This window comes from Osmerus mordax, chromosome 28 (genome assembly GCF_038355195.1).
Source record: "Osmerus mordax isolate fOsmMor3 chromosome 28, fOsmMor3.pri, whole genome shotgun sequence".
Classification (NCBI taxonomy): Eukaryota; Metazoa; Chordata; class Actinopteri; order Osmeriformes; family Osmeridae; genus Osmerus; species Osmerus mordax.
The window spans coordinates 172,063-190,865 of NC_090077.1; the positions used below are offsets into that span (position 1 = coordinate 172,063).

The window sequence follows — 18,803 nt, forward strand, 5'->3', positions numbered from 1 at the left end:
CCTCCCTCCCTTTCCAGCCTCTTATGTTGTCTGTTGATTCGTACGGTCCAATGAGCGTCGGGCGCAGACACCAAATGCCCTTAGTGAAGCTGGACGAAGAGACCACAGGGGTCAGGCGCTGAATTACAGTTCTAGCTAGCGAGCTGTGCAGTAGCTGTAGTTTAAATGTACTACTGTCGAAGGCCGAAAACTGGATAAGACACCTTAAAGTTTAGGCGTAAGTGGATAACCACAGGTCAAGCAAGCTTTGTCTTGACATTTGGTCTCTCAGCAGAGAAACAGGGACAGTAAGGGGACGGGGTCAGCTGATTCAAGATAAGCATGAATCAGCAGTTACAACGAGAACATAACATATTGACATAAAGCTTACAGGAGATAACGAGATACATCGAGAGCAGGGTAGACTGACCATTTGGGTTTTGGGAGGACAGGGTGAACTGCCATTATGATAAAGAGTTGTCCATATGCTATAAATGCTGTCTGTATTCAGATGTTAAGAAGGCTCTCACTTTGTGCTCTGAGAGACCTAACTGTGTGTTTTCCCTGACTTGATCAATAAAATCTTGTCGTTTCATCTGAAAACTTGGACAGACTCTCTGCGTTCATCCTTTGCACCTGTTCGGCTAAAAAGCTAGCCACCACACTACTTTTAATGTAGTCTTTGTCTTTGTACACTGTACCGAGGCACTGACTCTATCCATATGGGATAATACTTCTTATTGCTCTCAGGGGGCTAACTCACATATGCAGGGAACACACACACACACACTCTCACGCGCACAAATCTTCACACCCACACACACACCGTCGCACATCCCCACATCCTCCCACAGTCACGTCCGTTTTAGACTCTGTCAACATTGTGTGCAGGTACAAGGACAGAGTGAGAGAAATGGTGTTATCGTTAATAGCCTAATCTCTTTAATTAGCAGGGTTAGGGAGAGAAGGGCTCGTATTCTCATCCTCCTTCAGGGGGCTTGTCCTCCCTCTTCCGACCCAGCACACATCCCTAATCTTCTGATTCCTGGTGTTACTGGACCTGGCAGGCACCCACTCAAACCGGCTGCTACGGTAACGGATCTTTCGTATTCATCTGACATTTACATGCCTTCCTGATGAATCTAAAACATACAGGCCTTCATCTGCTCAGCAACACACTTCGAGACAGTGATTGACCGTGGGATCCAGTCTCTCCCTCTTTTTCTCTGTCTCTCTCCAGACTTGTATTTTTATGTACCATGATGTCTCTCTCTCTCTCTCTCCCTCTCCCTCCCCCTCTCCCTCTCCCTCTCCCTCTCCCCCTCTCTCTCCCCCTGTCTCTCTCCCCCTCTCTCTCCCTCTCTCTCTCCCTCTCTCTCCCCCTCTCTCTCCTGCCCGCAGTGTAACTATGAATAGTATCAGATTGGCCCTGGGCTGGAAAGGAACCAGAAAACACGACACACTCAGAAAAGAAAGGTTCCAAAAGGGTTCTTCAGTTCCAAAAGAACCCTCTGGAAACCCTGTTGGTTCCTGGTAGAACCACACAGACGGGAATGTTCTAGGGTGAATCACTTCAGCGATTCTTCCAGAACATTTTCTAAGAGTGGAGTGTGTCAGTGGAACTGGGTTTAAACCCGCTGGGTGTGGTGAGAATGGTCTGAATCCTCATTTCCTTCCTACTGATATGAAGCCAAATATAAAGGGGATGAACTCCAGGAGCAGAATCTGTGAGAAGCTGTTTATTCCTTTCCTGCTCCACCCAGAACATGAATTAATGACAATATTCGACACAAACAATACCTTCTGTTTTTGCAAATCCCAAGGCCCATCAGGAGAGACAAAAACAGAGATGGAGACAAAGAGAACAGGAGTCTCAGGGCTGTCAGACAGGCTCTTACCATCGCATCCCAGAATGCTTCTGCTTCTCCTCCGCGTTTGCCTCTGTTCCCGTGACGACGTCTTTCCCTCCCTTTCCATCCCTCTTTCTGTTTCCTCTCACTGATTGGATAATCCAAAGTTTAACAAGGAGAGTAAAAAAGTGCTTTTGGAAAAAAGAAAACACTATGAATAATTCAAAAACGTGTCTGAAGTCAGTGTGGCGGGCTCAACGTCAAACCGTGGTGGTGGTGGTCTTCCTCAGGATGGTTTTCTGAGGTTTGACGGAGGGCTGGCGAGGAGGCACGCAGGGAGGGGGAGGGGCCAGGGTGGGTGGGAAGCCCCGACTGAGCGGCAGCCCGCCGTTCTCTAACGCGAGCTGCCGGGGGTGCTCGGGGGAGGAGGAGCGATGCACAGGGCTCAGCCTGGCGTCGGGCGGCTCGGGCAGGTGAGCGTCCGTGTCGTCCACCTCATACTGGAGGTCGCAGTCGTGGCAGTAGCCATGGTACTGGACCGTCTCGCTGAAGCGGACGCGCTCGCGCGTGGCCTGGGGGCATCGGGTCTTGTCGTGCCGCAGCAGGGGCATGGGCAGGGGCAGGGGCACCAGGGGCACCAGGGGCTCGTCAGGACAGCCGCCGGTCAGGAAGCAGGAAGTCTCCCTGATCATGCCCCCTCCGTTCCTCATCAGGGTCCCATTGGTTTTGGACAGGAGGTTCCACGAGGCCAGGGGGCCGTTCCTGCCCTGGTGGTCGTCCGCTTTCAGCGGGGTGAGTCTAGGGGGAGGCAGGGGAGGGTGGGGCTTCCTCAGGACGGTGAGGACCGTGGTGGGCCCGGGGGGGCAGATGGCGAGCAGGGGCCTGAAGGTGGTGTCCTCTGGGTAGAGCTTGGACTTGTCGATGCTGGAGGCGGTGGTGGTGGTGGTGGTGCTGCTGGAGCTGCTGTTGAGGGTGTCCGTCTTGGAGCTGTTGGTCATCTCCTCCTCCAGCTGGAGGTCAGAGGTCAGGGAGTCAATCTCGTGCACAACCTGAACCAGGAAGTAAGCAGAGAGAGAGAAAGATGGGCAGAGAGAGAGAGACAGAGAGAGACAGGGGCAGAGAGAGAGACAGAGAGACAGAGAGAGAGAGAGGGGCAGAGAGAGAAACAGAGAGAGAGAAACAGAGAGAGAGAGAGAGAGAGAGAGAGAGAGAGAGAGAGAGAGAGAGAGAGAGGGGCAGAGAGAGAGACAGAGAGAGACAGGGGCAGAGAGAGAGACAGAGAGACAGAGAGAGAGAGAGAGGGGCAGAGAGAGAAACAGAGAGAGAGAAACAGAGAGAGAGAGAGACAGAGAGACAGAGAGAGAGAGAGAGGGGCAGAGAGAGAGACAGAGAGACAGAGAGAGAGAGAGAGAAACAAGTAGCGTCAGAACTACAACAGGAAGAGGGGACGGGAGAAGTCAGGAGGGAGCCTGTGACAGGTTAAAACTAAAACGTAGATTATTGGTTTTCCGCACAACATGGGCCAATAGCGCGACGGAGAGAGATGGAAAAAGAGAGAAACAAAGCGAGAGAGAAAGAAGAAAACAAATAATGAGGAACACGTCAAAAAAAATGAAAGAAAGCCTTTCCCAGCCAGGCCGAGCCTGCCTTTCCCAGCCAGACTCAGGGAGACAGAGCAGCCTCTGGCTGCAGGGCACCAGCTCTCTCATCTGCTCTGTCTCCAGGGAGGAAGAGGGGAGGTCACCACCGAGAGGTCACACTGCCTTGCGTGTTTACACACAGCGGAGATGGCAGAGAGAATCGCCATTAAAAACTCATACTCTGTCTCCCATGTACTCATGGTTGAGATGACGGCAGTGTCTCTGGGCTCTTGAAACAGCAGCGCCATGTCTCCATAGTTACCGCGTCTGTCCTTGGGTGTTGTGTGCGCCGTAGAAGCTCTGAGCGGGGTCAGAACTCAGCTATACGCTAACGCAACAGCATGAAAAAGTCCTGATTCTCACAGAGAGAGACAGCGAGGAGACTGCTCCACTCGTACTGCAGAAGGAGACACTACAATTTTATATTGTAATTTACGGCAACTTATTTAATTTAATTATAATCCCACTTAGTACTGCTAGTTTATGTACCCTTAGTATAGATAGTCCACATATTTAAATTTTAGGTCCCTATATGTTTATTGTATGCACCTTCCTGCCAAAGCAAATTCCTTGTCTGTGCAAACTTTCATGGCGAATAAATCCCATTGTGATTCTGTCACCCCCCTGTGACTGTGTTAACGTGGCACGTTCATGCCTTCTTTCATAGCTGTGGGTGCTGCAGAAAACCTCAAGCCATGAGGGCTGATTATTATCCCTGGCCTCTGACTACCTCTATAACGAGCGCATGCAAGCGCTGGCATGACGAGCAGGCCGCCAGTGTCTCTCGGGGCGACGGCCCGGATCCCACACGGAGAGTTACGTTGGGAATTTAGAGGGGACACAAAGGGAGTAACCCTCGCCAGAACCACATGCTGCGGGGCACGAGGATCCTGACTGTCTGCCAAGCAGCTGGGCTGCTCCTGCCTCAAACACAGGCTCCCATCCAGTGCAGCCTGGGACTTGTAAACGATAGCTGCAGCCAGAAGGGGATCTACTGAAAACACTGTCTTTGATAATGGCCGAAAATCCCTGGATGGTCTGTGGTGATGTGTTCAGGGGGGGGGGGGGGGAGTATTAACGGATTTTGACAGATCTTGTTTTGAGAGAAGAAGAATACAAGAACTACAATGGGCTCTTATGAATGTCACACTCAGCATTCCTACTTGTTGAGGAGAATAATGCAAGGAGAAAGAGATGCAGAGAGATGGAGAGATGGAGCGAAGGAGGCCGAGGGGGAGGATGGAGTCAGGTACTCTAGCCGTTCCATCCATAATGCAATACGAACTCTCTAGGTGACAAGCTGTCATGTTCCTTCCAGCTTGCTTGAACACAGCGTGCCGCCGGAATCTATTCATTGTGAATCGTCAACATAAAAAGGCAGGTTTGAGGGGGCACGCGTTGTGACAGGCGACTCGAGACAACGAGGACTGCCGATGAGTGACATACAAAACAAAACCAATAAACTACGGATAGATTACTACATGATCGTAAAAAGAAACAGTTTAAATGCAAACTTATTTGGTGAACTCAGTACAGAGACATCCAACACGATGTATGGTGAGAGAGAGAGATAGAGACAGGGGGGGGGGGGGGGGGGGGGGAGGAGAGAGAGAGAGACAGAGAGAGGGAGAGAGAGAACGATAATTTGACAGGAGACAATTCTTATGCAAACAGTAGGCTGGTGCATTAAGATGATGAAATGCAATGCAAAACCACCCCGGTGAACTATACGATTAACAATTAATCGTGCTTCATTTTTGCACTTTAATCAAAGCCGGTGCGCCGTGAACAGACACTGCCAACCTGCCCTAAATGTCTGTCATGTTCACTGGTGTGATAGCATCACATCACACGTACTGCACTATAAGGTCAAACTCATTTTAATCTAGGCCCATCCAGTCGGCACTCTCATCCTAAAATATAGGCTGTCAAAAACATAAACGAACACATCCTTCGTAATAGAGGACTGCCCCTTTCATACAATAACAAGCGTATTGTGTCTCAGGTCAGGAAACAGACAGTGATCCACCAACCTCTTTCAGTTCCTTCGCAACATCCTTCAAATCTCCGAGGATTGTTTCCAAATCTTTCACAATTGTCTTAATCTGTTTTTTCACTTTAACTTTGGAGACTACTCCTTCTGGTTCTGCAGTGGGCGTCGCTGACATTCTTCGTTGTGGCACAATGTATGTTTTTAAGGATCACGAGTAAATCCTTTGACGGAAGCAAAACCACTTTGCCAATGCATTTTAACGATCAGTTTTCTTCACTTTGCTCACTTGTACATCACGCAGGAGTGTAGCGAAGCGTGGTGACAGTGGCCCGGCCAGCACGCCTGCGCAATAGAGCATAGCAAAGACGATGGTAGCCCATCTTAAAAGATAGAAAACAAAATACTGTCGTTGTAGGAGTGTTTCTCGACAGTAGGTAATTCCGCCGTTGCCTTCCAAATTCCTGTCAAACAGCAAGTACCGAAATGTAACATTTCCATGTTGTAAGCCCTCCAAATTCACCATTTTAAGAGACCCCCAGACATAAACTGTCCAGAATAAAATCAGGAAAATAACGGTGAAAAGAAACACAGTCGATAGAATACAGAAATCCAAACCACGTACGAGATACAGAATCAAAACGGCCCATAATGACAGACATCCTAGCGAAAACAGACGCTTCTCTGTAAAAGATGTGTTTTGACCTGAATGTTCTACATACACAACGCCGGAATAAGCCTTGAATATTTCGGAGTTACTTTACTCAACAAATGTCAATTGAGAACAATCCTATTTTCATCGAAGTCCCCGTTGTGTCTGACGTCGGGAGTAAGGATCCTGTCCACCGCTCTATCTCCGTCGCTCACCAGCTCACGGCCGCGCGCTCCCAAGCTGTCTGTCATCTCGCACACGCGCTGGCTGCAGACACAAGTCAGGTCACATAGTAAATATCCGCGTCTTCCTATTATTTGAACCCACAGTCCAGTGTGGCCCAGATCACTGCATTTATGTCTCATGTTTTTAATAGTTTCAACAGAATCTGTTTGGACAGATCATCTTAAGTGTCAATAAAGTCTAAATATAAACCATGAGTAGAAGGGCCTCCTCGTGCACAGTTTCCAAACTGTGGAACTGTCCGTCAGAAAACGCTCTTTCGCTTGGCCTTTTTAAAAATAATCTTAAAACGTACCTTTTTAATCAGGTTTTAAATTGTTTATTTAATGATGTCTGTTCTCATTGTTTGTGTATATTAATTAGGTGAAATATGGTCATGGATGAGAAAGCCTTTATGCCCACTCCTTTAATTGATTTTTATATGTTGCAATGGCTGAAGGCATTCTGTAATCTGTAGCAGTTATCTGCCAATGCTAACACATTCAACCGCCCACAAAATCTGAATTTATTTTCAATTAGTCTTTGATGGTGGTTTGAAAATTCAAGATTCTGGAAATATTACTGAAAACTAGCACTCTACATAGAACGAACGTGTATAACATAGTTGTTGTGTAGTAAGGTAGCCTATATATGGGATTTACGATCATGTGACCAAACAGTGCATGTTATTGAAACATTACTATGACAGATTTTATATTCAAATGTTTTTGTTCTACTGTATATTTTATGATTAGGCCAATTTGCTGCGATGCAACGTGATTCAAATCCACCTGCACTTTAAAGGGTTAGATTGTGTGCTGTGATTGGATAATGTTTTCAGGGTCCTCCTCCCGGAAGTGAGGGAGAGCAGAAGTTCGTCTTGGGAGCTAGACAACTTAACACAAGTCGGAAAGACCCCATAGCTTGCTTACAACGCACGCTAGTTTGTCATCATGTCTGTCCCTTTGACATTCGAAGGAAAAGTTGTGCTTGTGACGGGAGCGGGTGGAGGTGAGTATATGCAGTCATGCATTTGCTACATAACTTCTACCAATGCAGCTTAGCTAGCTAGACATAGCAGCGTTAGCAGAAGTAGTATTAACAGTCAGGGCCATGACAGGGTTACAACACAAACTACGTTTCTATAAATGCATGTATAGCTGGCTTGTTAGCTAGAACAACAAAACGGTTAACTATATAACAGATACATTTCAGACGTTTAGCTATTGCCCATAGGCTTGCAAGATAGCACGACGCTACCGAGAACGACCCCACCAAAATCCCAATGACGGTTTCATCTGATATCTAGATTGACAGCTACCTAACTGATATACGGCATTGCCAAATGTATTCCCGTATCGTGTCAATGTCACGGTTACACAGTCCTGAAGCCTAGTCATGATATTGCACTCTGCACAACGCTCGTCCAGAGCAAAGTACGTTCTGTTGATTCCGTCACTGTGTGAAAGGGCATAGCGTTTTTCTTTCCCCCCCCGATGTAGGACACACTATCAACAGTGCAGCACATGACATTTAAAGCGCTAGTTCGCAAATCTAACACATGCCTTTTAAGTACACCAAACCCCAGCTTTCACCTAGACTGTGTTGCAGGCTTACTCAGTATCCGTCTGCTTCTGCAGGTCTCGGTCGGGAGTATGCATTGGCATTTGGAGCCAGAGGAGCCTCGGTTGTTGGTAAATAATCTGTATACATAATTGGTTTCTATGTATAAGGACGTAAATGAATGATAAGACATCATACTATTAGACCTCTATGGCATAGTCTTTAAAACGACGATTACATTTAGCGTTTTGACAAACAACACAATTAAAACGCCCTCAGCCAAATGAAAAATGAATACATTTACAAGTTGGGTAGTCATATTAAAGAGCCAGTGGTTTTTATCTGTGACTGTGTCTGTAATCTGTTGTCTCTTTGTCCCAGTAAATGACCTTGGGGGGGACATCAAGGGGGGGGGGGGGGAGCTCTGCTGCTGCTGATAAAGTCGTGGAAGAGATAAAAACACTGGGAGGGAAGGCTGTTGCCAACTACGGTAAGTCGTAAGAACCAAAATACCTCTTCCGTCGCATCTGCCAGTTTGCCTTTTTTTTTTTTACACGCACAATGCTTGTCGTTATTGACAAGTGAGCGGTCGAACAGCTCTGTGTCTTGAGGTGTTTTGACTCAGGACAGAGGACATGTACGCGTGTCGGACGTGCTCACACAAGGTGTTTTTGTTTGACTCGTGTTGTCAGATTCTGTGGAAGAAGGTGAGAGGCTTGTTCAGAGTGCTCTGGATGCGTTTGGGAGGATAGGTGAGTTCTCCGACTGTCTTAGAACGCTCAGGTTCTCTGAAGAACGCCCAGGTTCTCTGCGTCTTTCGGAGACACGAGTGCTCACGTTTTGACGTTTATTTTCCAGATATCGTGGTAAACAACGCAGGGTGAGTGGAATGTGATGACACAACTTGGTGCTTTATCCTTCCTTCCAACTTCCGGATAAGAACAGGATTACACCTGGGGTGGGCCCGCTCAGTGGTAGAGAATTTGCGAATCAAGAGGTTGCAGGTGTCCCTCTACATCGCTTTGGATGAAAGTGTCTGCTATATACACATTTATTATTACTATTATTGAATTAACTATTCTCCCTCTTATGTCCTAAGGATTCTACGGGATCGCTCCTTTGGCAGGACCAGTGATTTGGATTGGGGTAGGAAGGATAGTTTTCTCTCTCACCTGTATCTCAAACCTTTTTCCGGCATAGACTTTGCCGATGTCACTTCCTGTTTCTCAGACCTCATCCTCTTGCTGTTCTCGTGTGTCACTTCCTGTTTCTCAGACCTCATCCACAGAGTTCACCTGAGAGGGTCTTTTATGGTCACAAGAGCCGCCTGGAACCACATGAAGAACCAGAAGTTCGGGAGGTAAGACAAGGGTCAAAGGTCGTAGCCTCTCCTCGCCCTCCAACCCCCCGGCTGTCAAATCACCAGATGGAAAATAATTGAGGTCCCTCCCCTTTGACCTTCTCCTCCAATGGCGTGTGAGATGGAAGCAAATAAGATTTAGGAGAAAAAAAAAATATATATATATATATATATAAAAATAAAACAAAATCTTCTTCAATTTAACTCAAATCAGCCCTTTCCGCTGTGCGTCCTTGTCAGGATCTGAGCGGGTTTGACAGGTGTAATATGGCGGCAGTTCCCTCCCAGCCTGTCAGAGGGCAAGGCCATGTTATGACCGCATTATTTCATCTTGTCAAAACCTCTCAGATCTGGAAGGCGGGTTTGGAGGGGGAAGTCGGGCTCTGGGGCTGTATTCAGGATGAGACCAGGAAGTGTCAGGTGCTGGGGGAAGAGTGTGTGTGTGTGTACACGTTTGCACATTTTGTTGGTGATCACTTCATGTGTGTGAATGCTTCCATGCAGACAGACAGGAAACAGGAAGAGGGCTGGGGCGGGGGTGGGGCAGGGCCGGGGCAGGGCCGGGGGCAGGGCCGGGGCAGGGCCGGGGCAGGGCCGGGGGCAGGGCCGGGGCAGGGCCGGGGGCAGGGCCGGGGGCAGGGCCGGGGGCAGGGCCGGGGCAGGGCCGGGGGCAGGGCCGGGGGCAGGGCCGGGGCAGGGCCGGGGCAGGGCCGGGGGCAGGGCCGGGGCAGGGCCGGGGGCAGGGCCGGGGGCAGGGCCGGGGCAGGGCCGGGGGCAGGGCCGGGGGGGGCCGTCCCTCGAGGGCACTGCGTCTGGGTTCTCCTGTGTTGTGACGTCTGTCTGTCGTGAGTGAGGACGTGTCTGAGTGCTGCATGCTGCCTGCCCTGTCAGCGCTCAGAGGCTGTTTCTGGGTCACTGCAGAGAGAGAGAGAGAGAGAGAGAGGGGGAGAGCGAGAGAGAGAGCGAGAGCGAGAAGGTGAGTGTGTGCACGTGTGTGTGTGTGTGTGAGAGAGAGAGAGAGAAAGACAGTGTGTGTGTGTGAGAGTGAGAGAGAGAGAAAGACAGTGTGTGTGTGAGAGAGAGAAAGACAGTGTGTGTGTGAGAGAGAGAGAGAGAGAAAGACAGTGTGTGTGTGAGAGAGAGAAAGACAGTGTGTGTGTGAGAGAGAGAGAGACAGTGTGTGTGTGAGAGAGAGAGAGACAGTGTGTGTGTGAGAGAGAGAAAGACAGTGTGTGTGTGAGAGAGAGAAAGACAGTGTGTGTGTGAGAGAGAGAGAGAGACAGTGTGTGTGTGAGAGAGAGAGAGACAGTGTGTGTGTGAGAGAGAGAAAGACAGTGTGTGTGTGAGAGAGAGAAAGACAGTGTGTGTGAGAGAGAGAGAGAGACAGTGTGTGTGTGAGAGAGAGAGACAGTGTGTGTGTGAGAGAGAGAGAGAGAGACAGTGTGTGTGTGAGAGAGAGAGAGAGAGACAGTGTGTGTGTGAGAGAGAGAGAGAGAGACAGTGTGTGTGTGAGAGAGAGAGACAGTGTGTGTGTGAGAGAGAGAGAGAGACAGTGTGTGTGTGAGAGAGAGAAAGACAGTGTGTGTGTGAGAGAGAAAAAGACAGTGTGTGTGAGAGAGAGAGAGACAGTGTGTGTGTGAGAGAGAGAGACAGTGTGTGTGAGAGAGAGAGAGAGAGAGAGACAGTGTGTGTGAGAGAGAGAGAGAGAGACAGTGTGTGTGAGAGAGAGAGAGACAGTGTGTGTGTGCACGTGAGTGCGTGTCCCTGACAGGCCGCCCGGTGCTTAGTGAATGCTGTGAAACGCCTGCTCACCTCCTGGAGGTTGGGTCTGTTCTAACACGATCAGGAGGAACCATGTGCACCCCAGCACAGCCAATACTAACCCTGTCAGGTCACATGATCAGGGAGCTTTCCAGGAAACAGGAGAACCAAAACATGCCGTTTCAGAGAACTGGAACAGGCCCGCAGATCAACCGTGGATCACCTGTAACTTGACCACACGGTCGCTAGGGAAAGGTGTAGCTCCGCGGTAGGGCATTTGAACGGAGATAAGCTTGCAAACTCACCCCCCCCCCCCCCGTACCTCACTCTGCGTAACAGCATCTACTAAATGATCGTCATTATTACTACGACTATTTTCAAATATTATGGCTGTTGCCGTGGGTTACTGCCGGGGCGTCACCGTGCGTCTGTTCTCCGCAGGATCGTCATGACGTCGTCTGCGGCTGGCATCTACGGGAACTTCGGCCAGGCCAACTACAGCGCGGCCAAGCTGGGCCTGCTGGGCTTGGCCAACACGCTGGCCATCGAGGGGAGCAAGTACAACATCCACTGCAACACCATCGCCCCCACCGCGGGGTCCCGCCTCACCCAGACCGTCATGCCCCCTGGTCCGTACGCTCATGTCTGCACACACACACACACACACACACGTTAACACACACAGGCATATACACACACACACACACACACGTTAACACACACAGGCATATACACACACACACACACGTTAACACACACACACACATTACACATATCAGTACACACACAGACATGAATAACTACACACATCAGCATATGCATGAGTGCAGACACAAACACATCTGGGTCAGTGTTTATGATTTAAGTTGATCTGTCGCATAATGATGATCATGTTATACGGTCTCTCAGAGGAGAAACTGTAAGACAGAGACACACATACACACACACACCAAAGACACCTGTGGGTATTTGATAGTATTTGTATGATTTGTTTTGCATGTATTGGACTTGTATCCCCACCCCCACACACACCCACCTCATACACACACACACACACCCACACCCACCTCATACACACACACACACACCCACCTCCGCTGCAGACCTGCTGGAGTCTCTGAAGGCGGAGTACGTAGCGCCCCTGGTGGTCTGGCTGTGTCATGACGAGTGCCAGGAGACCGGAGGCCTGTTTGAGGTGAGCAACGTACCTCAAGCACCTCTGACGTCCACCACGACAGTCCTAGTCCTCCAGTAGCATCGCATCCTGTAGGAGAGACCAGAATAGCTGGTGTGCGTGAATAGATGAGTCATTCTGAGACGCGTCAGCCTTTGCTGAGACACAGAAGGTGTGTGTTCTACTAACTCGTCCGTCATGAGGGTGTCTTTTATCCAAGTGGTGTTAGTCACACTGCGGCCTTCACAGCCTGCTCCTTGCTTTCCCTCTGTGTGTGTGTGTGTGTGTGTGTGTGTGTGTGTCCAGGTTGGAGCTGGCTGGATCGGGAAACGTGAGTGAAGTAGCTTCTGCTGTAGGAATATTTAGTGTTTCCATCCCTGGGCACTATTCAACAGTCCTAACCTGTGTGTGTGTGTGTGTGCGTGTGTGTGTGAGCAGTGCGCTGGGAGCGTTCTCAGGGCCGGACCGTGAGGCAGAAGAACCAGAGCATGTCTCCTGAGGGGGTTAGAGAACAGTGGGAGCAGATCTGTGACTTCACCGATGCCACCAAGCCTGCTAACATCCAGGGTAACACACACACACACCCTCACACAGCCAGGCACACACACACCCTCACACAGCCAGGCACACACACACACAGCCAGGCACACACACACACACACACAGCCAGGCACACACACACACACACACAGCCAGGCACACACACACACACACACAGCCAGGCACACACACACACACACACAGCCAGGCACACACACCCTCACACAGCCAGGCACACACACACACACACACACACAGCCAGGCACACACACACACACACAGCCAGGCACACACACCCTCACACAGCCAGGCACACACACACACACACACAGCCAGGCACACACACACACACACAGCCAGGCACACACACACACACACAGCCAGGCACACACACGCACACACACAGCCAGGCACACACACACACACACACACAGCCAGGCACACACACACACACACACACACAGCCAGGCACACACACACACACACACACACAGCCAGGCACAGGGAGAGTGAAAGGCAGATGGGGAGATATGGAAAGGAGATGCTAAAAGAGAGAAAAGCAGGGTGAGAGGGAACAAACAAGGTCGACTTGGTCATCCAGTCACACGATGCAAATGAGGCCCCGCCCCGTGTTTGAAGGCAGAAGCAGCTGTGCGGAGGGGAGCGCCTCGGGGTCACATCCAGACTGGAGGAGATGGAGAGATGGTTATCCTCTCCTCCCTCGCTGGCCCTGCCCTCGCAGAAGCGCTGCGTTGTGGGGGAGCCGATCCCTGGAGGACCAGGCCTCATTAGCATGGCTTTGTAGCCTCCTCCTCTGGAGCTTGTTAGGAGACGAGTTGCTGCCTTTGTTCTGCCCCAGTGAGTGACTGGAACCAGACCTCCCTCCTTCTCTCCTCTCCGCTCTCCTCCTCTCCTCTCCTGTGACTGGAACCAGACCTCCCTCCTTCTCTCCTCTCCGCTATCCTCCTCTCTCCTCTCCTGCGACTGGAACCAGACCTCCCTCCTTCTCTCCTCTCCTGTCCGCTCTCCTCCTCTCTCCTCTCCTGCGACTGGAACCAGACCTCCCTCCTTCTCTCCTCTCCGCTCTCCTCCTTCTCTCCTCTCCTGTTCATCTCTCACATAATCATACCATTTTCCTTTTGTCCTGTGTCTCTGTGTGTCTCTGTGTGTCTCTGTGTGTGTGTGTGTCCCTGTGTGTGTGTGTCCAGAGTCTATCAACACGCTGGTAGAGGTGCTGTCCAAGCTGGAGTCGGATGAGGGCGTAGCCCCCAACCCCACCTCCGCCCCGAGCCTGGTGCGCCCCAACCCCACCGCCTCTCCCTCTGTGTCTACAGGGATCAATCCTGTAAGTATGATCACACCCAAGTACAGAGAATATACACACACAGGTATATACACACCGCCTACGAATGAATAACACGACAGAATACATGAACACACATGGCAGTCGCTGACCTACGGATCGTACCTGAAATAACCCCCCCTCCCCTCGTCCCCCCCCCCCCCCTCCCGGTGTCCCCCCCCCCCCCCCTCCCGGTGTCCCCCCCCCCGGTGTCTCCCTGCAGGCGGAGGCGGTGGGCCAGAAGCTCCCGGAGACGAGCTTCTCCTTCTCCCAGTCCCAGTGCATCCTGTACGCCCTGGGGGTGGGCATGTCCACCAGCGACCCTGACCAGCTGCACTTCCTGTACGAGGGCCACCAGGACTTCAGCTGCCTGCCCTCCTTCGGGGTGATCCCTGCCCAGGCGGCCATGATGGACGGAGGGCTGGACTCAGTACCGGGCCTGGCCTTCGACTTCACAAGGGTCAGACACACACACGTATACACATACGTACGTGTCTTGTTGTGTTTGGTGGTGTGTGTTGACTGTTTGTGTGTGTGTTGACTGTTTGTGTGTGTCTCTACAGCTGCTTCATGGTGAGCAGTATCTGGAGTTGTTCAAACCTCTGCCCACCTCAGGTACATACCTGTCCTGTACTATACTGTACTGTGCACTGCTATACTGTGCCCTGCTATGCCCTAGTGTACCCTGCTATATTCTACTATACTCTCTATAGTGTGTCTCCTACTGTTATTTATCATGGATTTATGTGTTGATCACCTGTGAAGAACACGGACTGAACTCTGTCTGTCCAATAGGAACCCTGACCTCCCAGGCCACCATAGCTGATGTTCTGGACAAGGGGTCTGGAGCCATCATCCTACTGGATGGTAAACACTCCTCTCCCCTCCGCCCACCTCTCCTCCCCTCCCCTACCCTCCGCCCTCCTCTCCTCCTCTCCCCTCCGCCCTCCTCTCCTCTCCCCTCAACTCACCTCAGCATTGAGGACAGATATGTGAGTGCAGTGTTCAATCCTCGTCTGTCTGTCTGTCTGCAGTGAACACGTACAGTGGAGGGGAGCTGCTGTGCTTCAACCAGTTCTCATTGTTCATCGTCGGTGCCGGAGGCTTCGGGGGGAAGAGGGCGTCAGACAAAGTCAAGGTACTTCACTTCAAACACCTCTGCTTGTTACAGCTGCTCTTTAATGAGGATGAAACTGAGCAGTCCTGATGCCTCCCCACATCCCTCCCCTCTACCTCTCCTCCTCCTCTCTCCACCTCCCTCCCCTCTACCTCTCCTCCTCCTCCCCACATCCCTCCCCTCTACCTCTCCACCTCCCTCCCCTCTACCTCTCCTCCTCTCTCCACCTCCCTCCCCTCTACCTCTCCACCTCCCTCCCCACATCCCTCTCCTCCTCTCTCACCTCCCTGCTCCCCACATCCCTCCCCTCTACCTCTCCTCCTCTCTCCACCTCCCTGCTCCCTAGCCCACAGCAGCACCCCCAGTCAGAGCTCCCGATGCAGTGATGACAGACCAGACCACCAGAGACCAGGTCAGCACCAACGGCACTTCCTCTGCACCACAGACAGCCACTGAAAATTGACACATTATTATATTCCCACTGTGTAAAACGATTCCTGTTCCGCCTCCTGGCCTGTACTCGATTCTTTCTGCGGTTTGGGATGTGGTTCTACTGTGCGGAACCTGTTCTATTGTGGTGGATGTGCTTCTACTGTGGTGAAGGTGATTGTGTGTGTTTACAGGCTGCCCTGTATCGTCTGAGTGGAGACTGGAACCCTCTTCACATCGACCCCAGCTTCGCTGCCATGGGAGGTGAGCAGCTTCATCTGTTCTGACCCTCTTACACGCAAGGTCACAGAGGGCTTCACACACGCCCACAGACCTGAACCCTGACGAGGGGAAAAACTCCCAGGAAAACTCTACTCTACTGTGGTACTTGTGTGTGTGCAGGGTTCCAGACTCCCATCCTACACGGCCTGTGCTCGTTCGGCTTCGCTGCCAGACACGTCCTGAAGCAGTATGGCAACAACGACCCTGCCAGGATCAAGGCCATCAAGGTGAGCAGCCAATCACCACCTGGTCACTAACCAGCCCTGCCAGGGTCAAGGTGAGCAGCCAATCACTACCTGGTCACTAACCAGCCCTGCCAGGGTCAAGGTGAGCAGCCAATCACCACCTGGTCACTAACCAGCCCTGCCAGGGTCAAGGTGAGCAGCCAATCACCACCTGGTCACTAACCAGCCCTGCCAGGGTCAAGGTGAGCAGCCAATCACCACCTGGTCACTAACCAGCCCTGCCAGGGTCAAGGTGAGCAGCCAATCACCACCTGGTCACTAACCAGCCCTGCCAGGGTCAAGGTGAGCAGCCAATCACCACCTGGTCACTAACCAGCCCTGCCAGGGTCAAGGTGAGCAGCCAATCACCACCTGGTCACTAACCAGCCCTGCCAGGGTCAAGGTGAGCAGCCAATCACCACCTGGTCACTAACCAGCCCTGCTGAGCACCCCTCTCACACCTGGGGAGGGCACACACCTGAAGTGTTCCTTCCTGTTCCTCCTCAGGTGCGCTTTGAGAAGCCTGTTCTGCCAGGGCAGTCCTTACAGACAGAGATGTGGCAGGAGGGAGACAGGATCCACATCCAGTGTAAGGTTAGTCCTGCTCCTCCAGCCCTGCTAGGACTATCTAGCTCCTGGTTTATCTAGGTCTGGTTTATATACGTGTGTGTGTGTGTGTGCAGGTGGAGGAGACGGGTGCTCTGGTGCTGACTGGAGCCTATGTAGACCTCCACCCTGCAGCTGACACCTCTGAGGATCCCCCCGCCCAGGTACTCTGCACACACAAATTGAAAAAAAGTTTTGAAAGGTTGAAAAACAAGTTTTGAAAAAACTAGAAGTTTTGTGGTGTGTGTGGAAAAAGTCAAAATTTGTTTTGAAAAGTTGAAGAAAAAAAGCTATTTGAAAATATCAATGTTTTGTGAAAATGTAGTCAGCACTTCTACTTGAGTGAAGGATGTGTGTACTTTTGCCATCTCTGTGTGCACACACACACACCTGAGCTGCAGGTCGTTATGTTTCCCTCCAGACAGGAAGTCTGCAGAGCGAGCTGGTGTTTGCTGAGATCGGCCGGAGGATTGAAGCTCAGGGGGAGGAGCTGGTGAAGAAAGTCAACGCTGTGTTTGGCTGGGAGATCACCAAGGATGGACAGACCACAGCACAGTGGAGTACGACACACACACACACACACAGTTTGTTGACTACAGTAAAATGATGTTGGGTACTTGATGATATCCCTCTTTCCTTTCTCTCCCCCTCTCTCTCCCCCTGCCTCCCTCTCTCCTCCTGGCTCCCTCCCTCTCTCCCCCTGCCTGCCTCCCTCTCTCTCTCTCCCTCTCTCCCTGCCTCCCTCCCTCTCTCTCCTCCTGGCTCCTTCCCTCTCTCTCCCCCTGCCTCCCTCTCTCCCCCTCCCCTCCTGGCTCCCTCCTCCTCTTGTTCCTCCCCCCAGCTATAGACCTGAGGAGTGGCTCAGGGGCGCTGCACCAGGGTCCCTACAGCGGCAAGACAGACGTGACCATCACCGTGTCTGACGAGGACTTCATGGAGGTGGTCCAGGGCAAACTCAACCCTCAGAAGGTACCTGTCTGTTTCTCTCTCTGTACCTGTCTGTCTGTCTCTCATTCACCCATTCTCTCATTCACTCACTCTCTCATTCATTCATTCACTCACCTGTTCCTCTAGGCGTTCTTCTCTGGGAGGCTGAAGATGAGAGGAAACATCATGCTGAGCCAGAAGCTGGAAGCCATCCTCAAAGACCACGCCAAGCTGTGAGCCCAGCCAATCAGCATGCAGGGGAGGGGCAATGTCTGGGTCCGCCTCCTCTCCCACATGGAAACAACATCTCTACCCACTCTGGATACAGCGTCTTAACATCTGCCTGGGAAAGCAATCACACACCCTCTCCTCCCAGGTCCTCATACTGTGTCGTACAGTCCCAAACAGAGGGGAGAGGATGCTGCTTTAAACTATTGAGACTCACCCATCCCCCCACCCCTCAGCTCATTGAGGTGGCAGTAATTGCACTAATCTGACCTGTCCAGTTGTGTTCTACATCAGTAGGAGCAAAATGACAGAATATCACATCTCCTGTATGTTCTATACTGATTTAGGTGATTTGTAGATGCTGTTGATACTAAATATACTTCATACTGATCAGGGTTCATGGCATTGGAGAGACCGCTGACTGAATTGTGATTGTGTGAACAGATTTCCGAGTGATTTTTATAACCTGCTACTTTGTACTTATACTGTTTGTTACATACTAAGCTGTTGAGATACTAATGGTTAAAGAATTGCACCAATGTCCAGTTAAATCATGTAGCAGTTAATATATAGTAGTCATATGTTTATATACTACTGGATTCAGAGACTAGATTCTCGAGGGAGGTTTACTGTGCCTGAGAACTGTTTATGCGATGGCAGTTGGTTCCATGTAGAAAACGTAGAAACAAAAGCTTTTTCATCTTAGTTTCAGCCCACGACTGCTTGAGTCTATCCTGATATTCAGTCTAAGAGACCTCACATCTGCTCTCGAGAGTTGTAATGGAGTGTGACCCAACTTTAACAAGCAGACGATAGCGATGTAACAAAGATATTCAACGTACAAAAAAAGAAATATTCTGTTATAATAAAAATGATATCCAATCCTGTTCTCGTGTGATTAACACGCTTTTTCAGCT

General features: G+C 50.9%; 2 protein-coding genes across 3 annotated transcripts; one reads left to right on the plus strand and one right to left on the minus strand.

Annotated features, from left to right (window-relative positions):
- Positions 1-1,814: 1,814 nt before the first annotated feature.
- Positions 1,815-11,484, minus strand: prr16 (proline rich 16). Of its 2 annotated transcripts, none has more exons than XM_067231500.1 (2): positions 11,439-11,484; positions 1,815-2,878 (listed from the first exon to the last, which is right to left on the minus strand). In XM_067231500.1, exon 2 carries the CDS (start codon positions 2,825-2,827, stop codon positions 2,090-2,092), a length of 738 nt encoding a protein of 245 aa, XP_067087601.1. In that variant the 5' UTR covers positions 2,828-2,878; positions 11,439-11,484; the 3' UTR covers positions 1,815-2,089. The 2 variants fall into 2 exon arrangements, with proteins under 2 accessions (XP_067087601.1, XP_067087600.1); XM_067231499.1 differs by lacking the exon at positions 11,439-11,484 and adding an exon at positions 5,503-5,901.
- On the plus strand, positions 7,232-18,773 carry hsd17b4 (hydroxysteroid (17-beta) dehydrogenase 4). Its single transcript, XM_067231498.1, is given in 25 exon segments — positions 7,232-7,344; positions 7,974-8,027; positions 8,278-8,303; positions 8,305-8,386; positions 8,589-8,648; positions 8,755-8,776; positions 8,996-9,042; positions 9,172-9,256; positions 11,459-11,646; positions 12,121-12,212; positions 12,498-12,522; positions 12,630-12,758; positions 13,940-14,076; positions 14,297-14,533; positions 14,637-14,688; positions 14,869-14,940; positions 15,108-15,211; positions 15,537-15,602; positions 15,814-15,883; positions 16,022-16,128; positions 16,633-16,719; positions 16,809-16,895; positions 17,153-17,291; positions 17,573-17,700; positions 17,806-18,773. Coding segments are annotated over 25 exon segments (2,244 nt in total). The 5' UTR covers positions 7,232-7,286; the 3' UTR covers positions 17,896-18,773.
- The last annotated feature ends 30 nt before the right edge of the window (positions 18,774-18,803 follow it).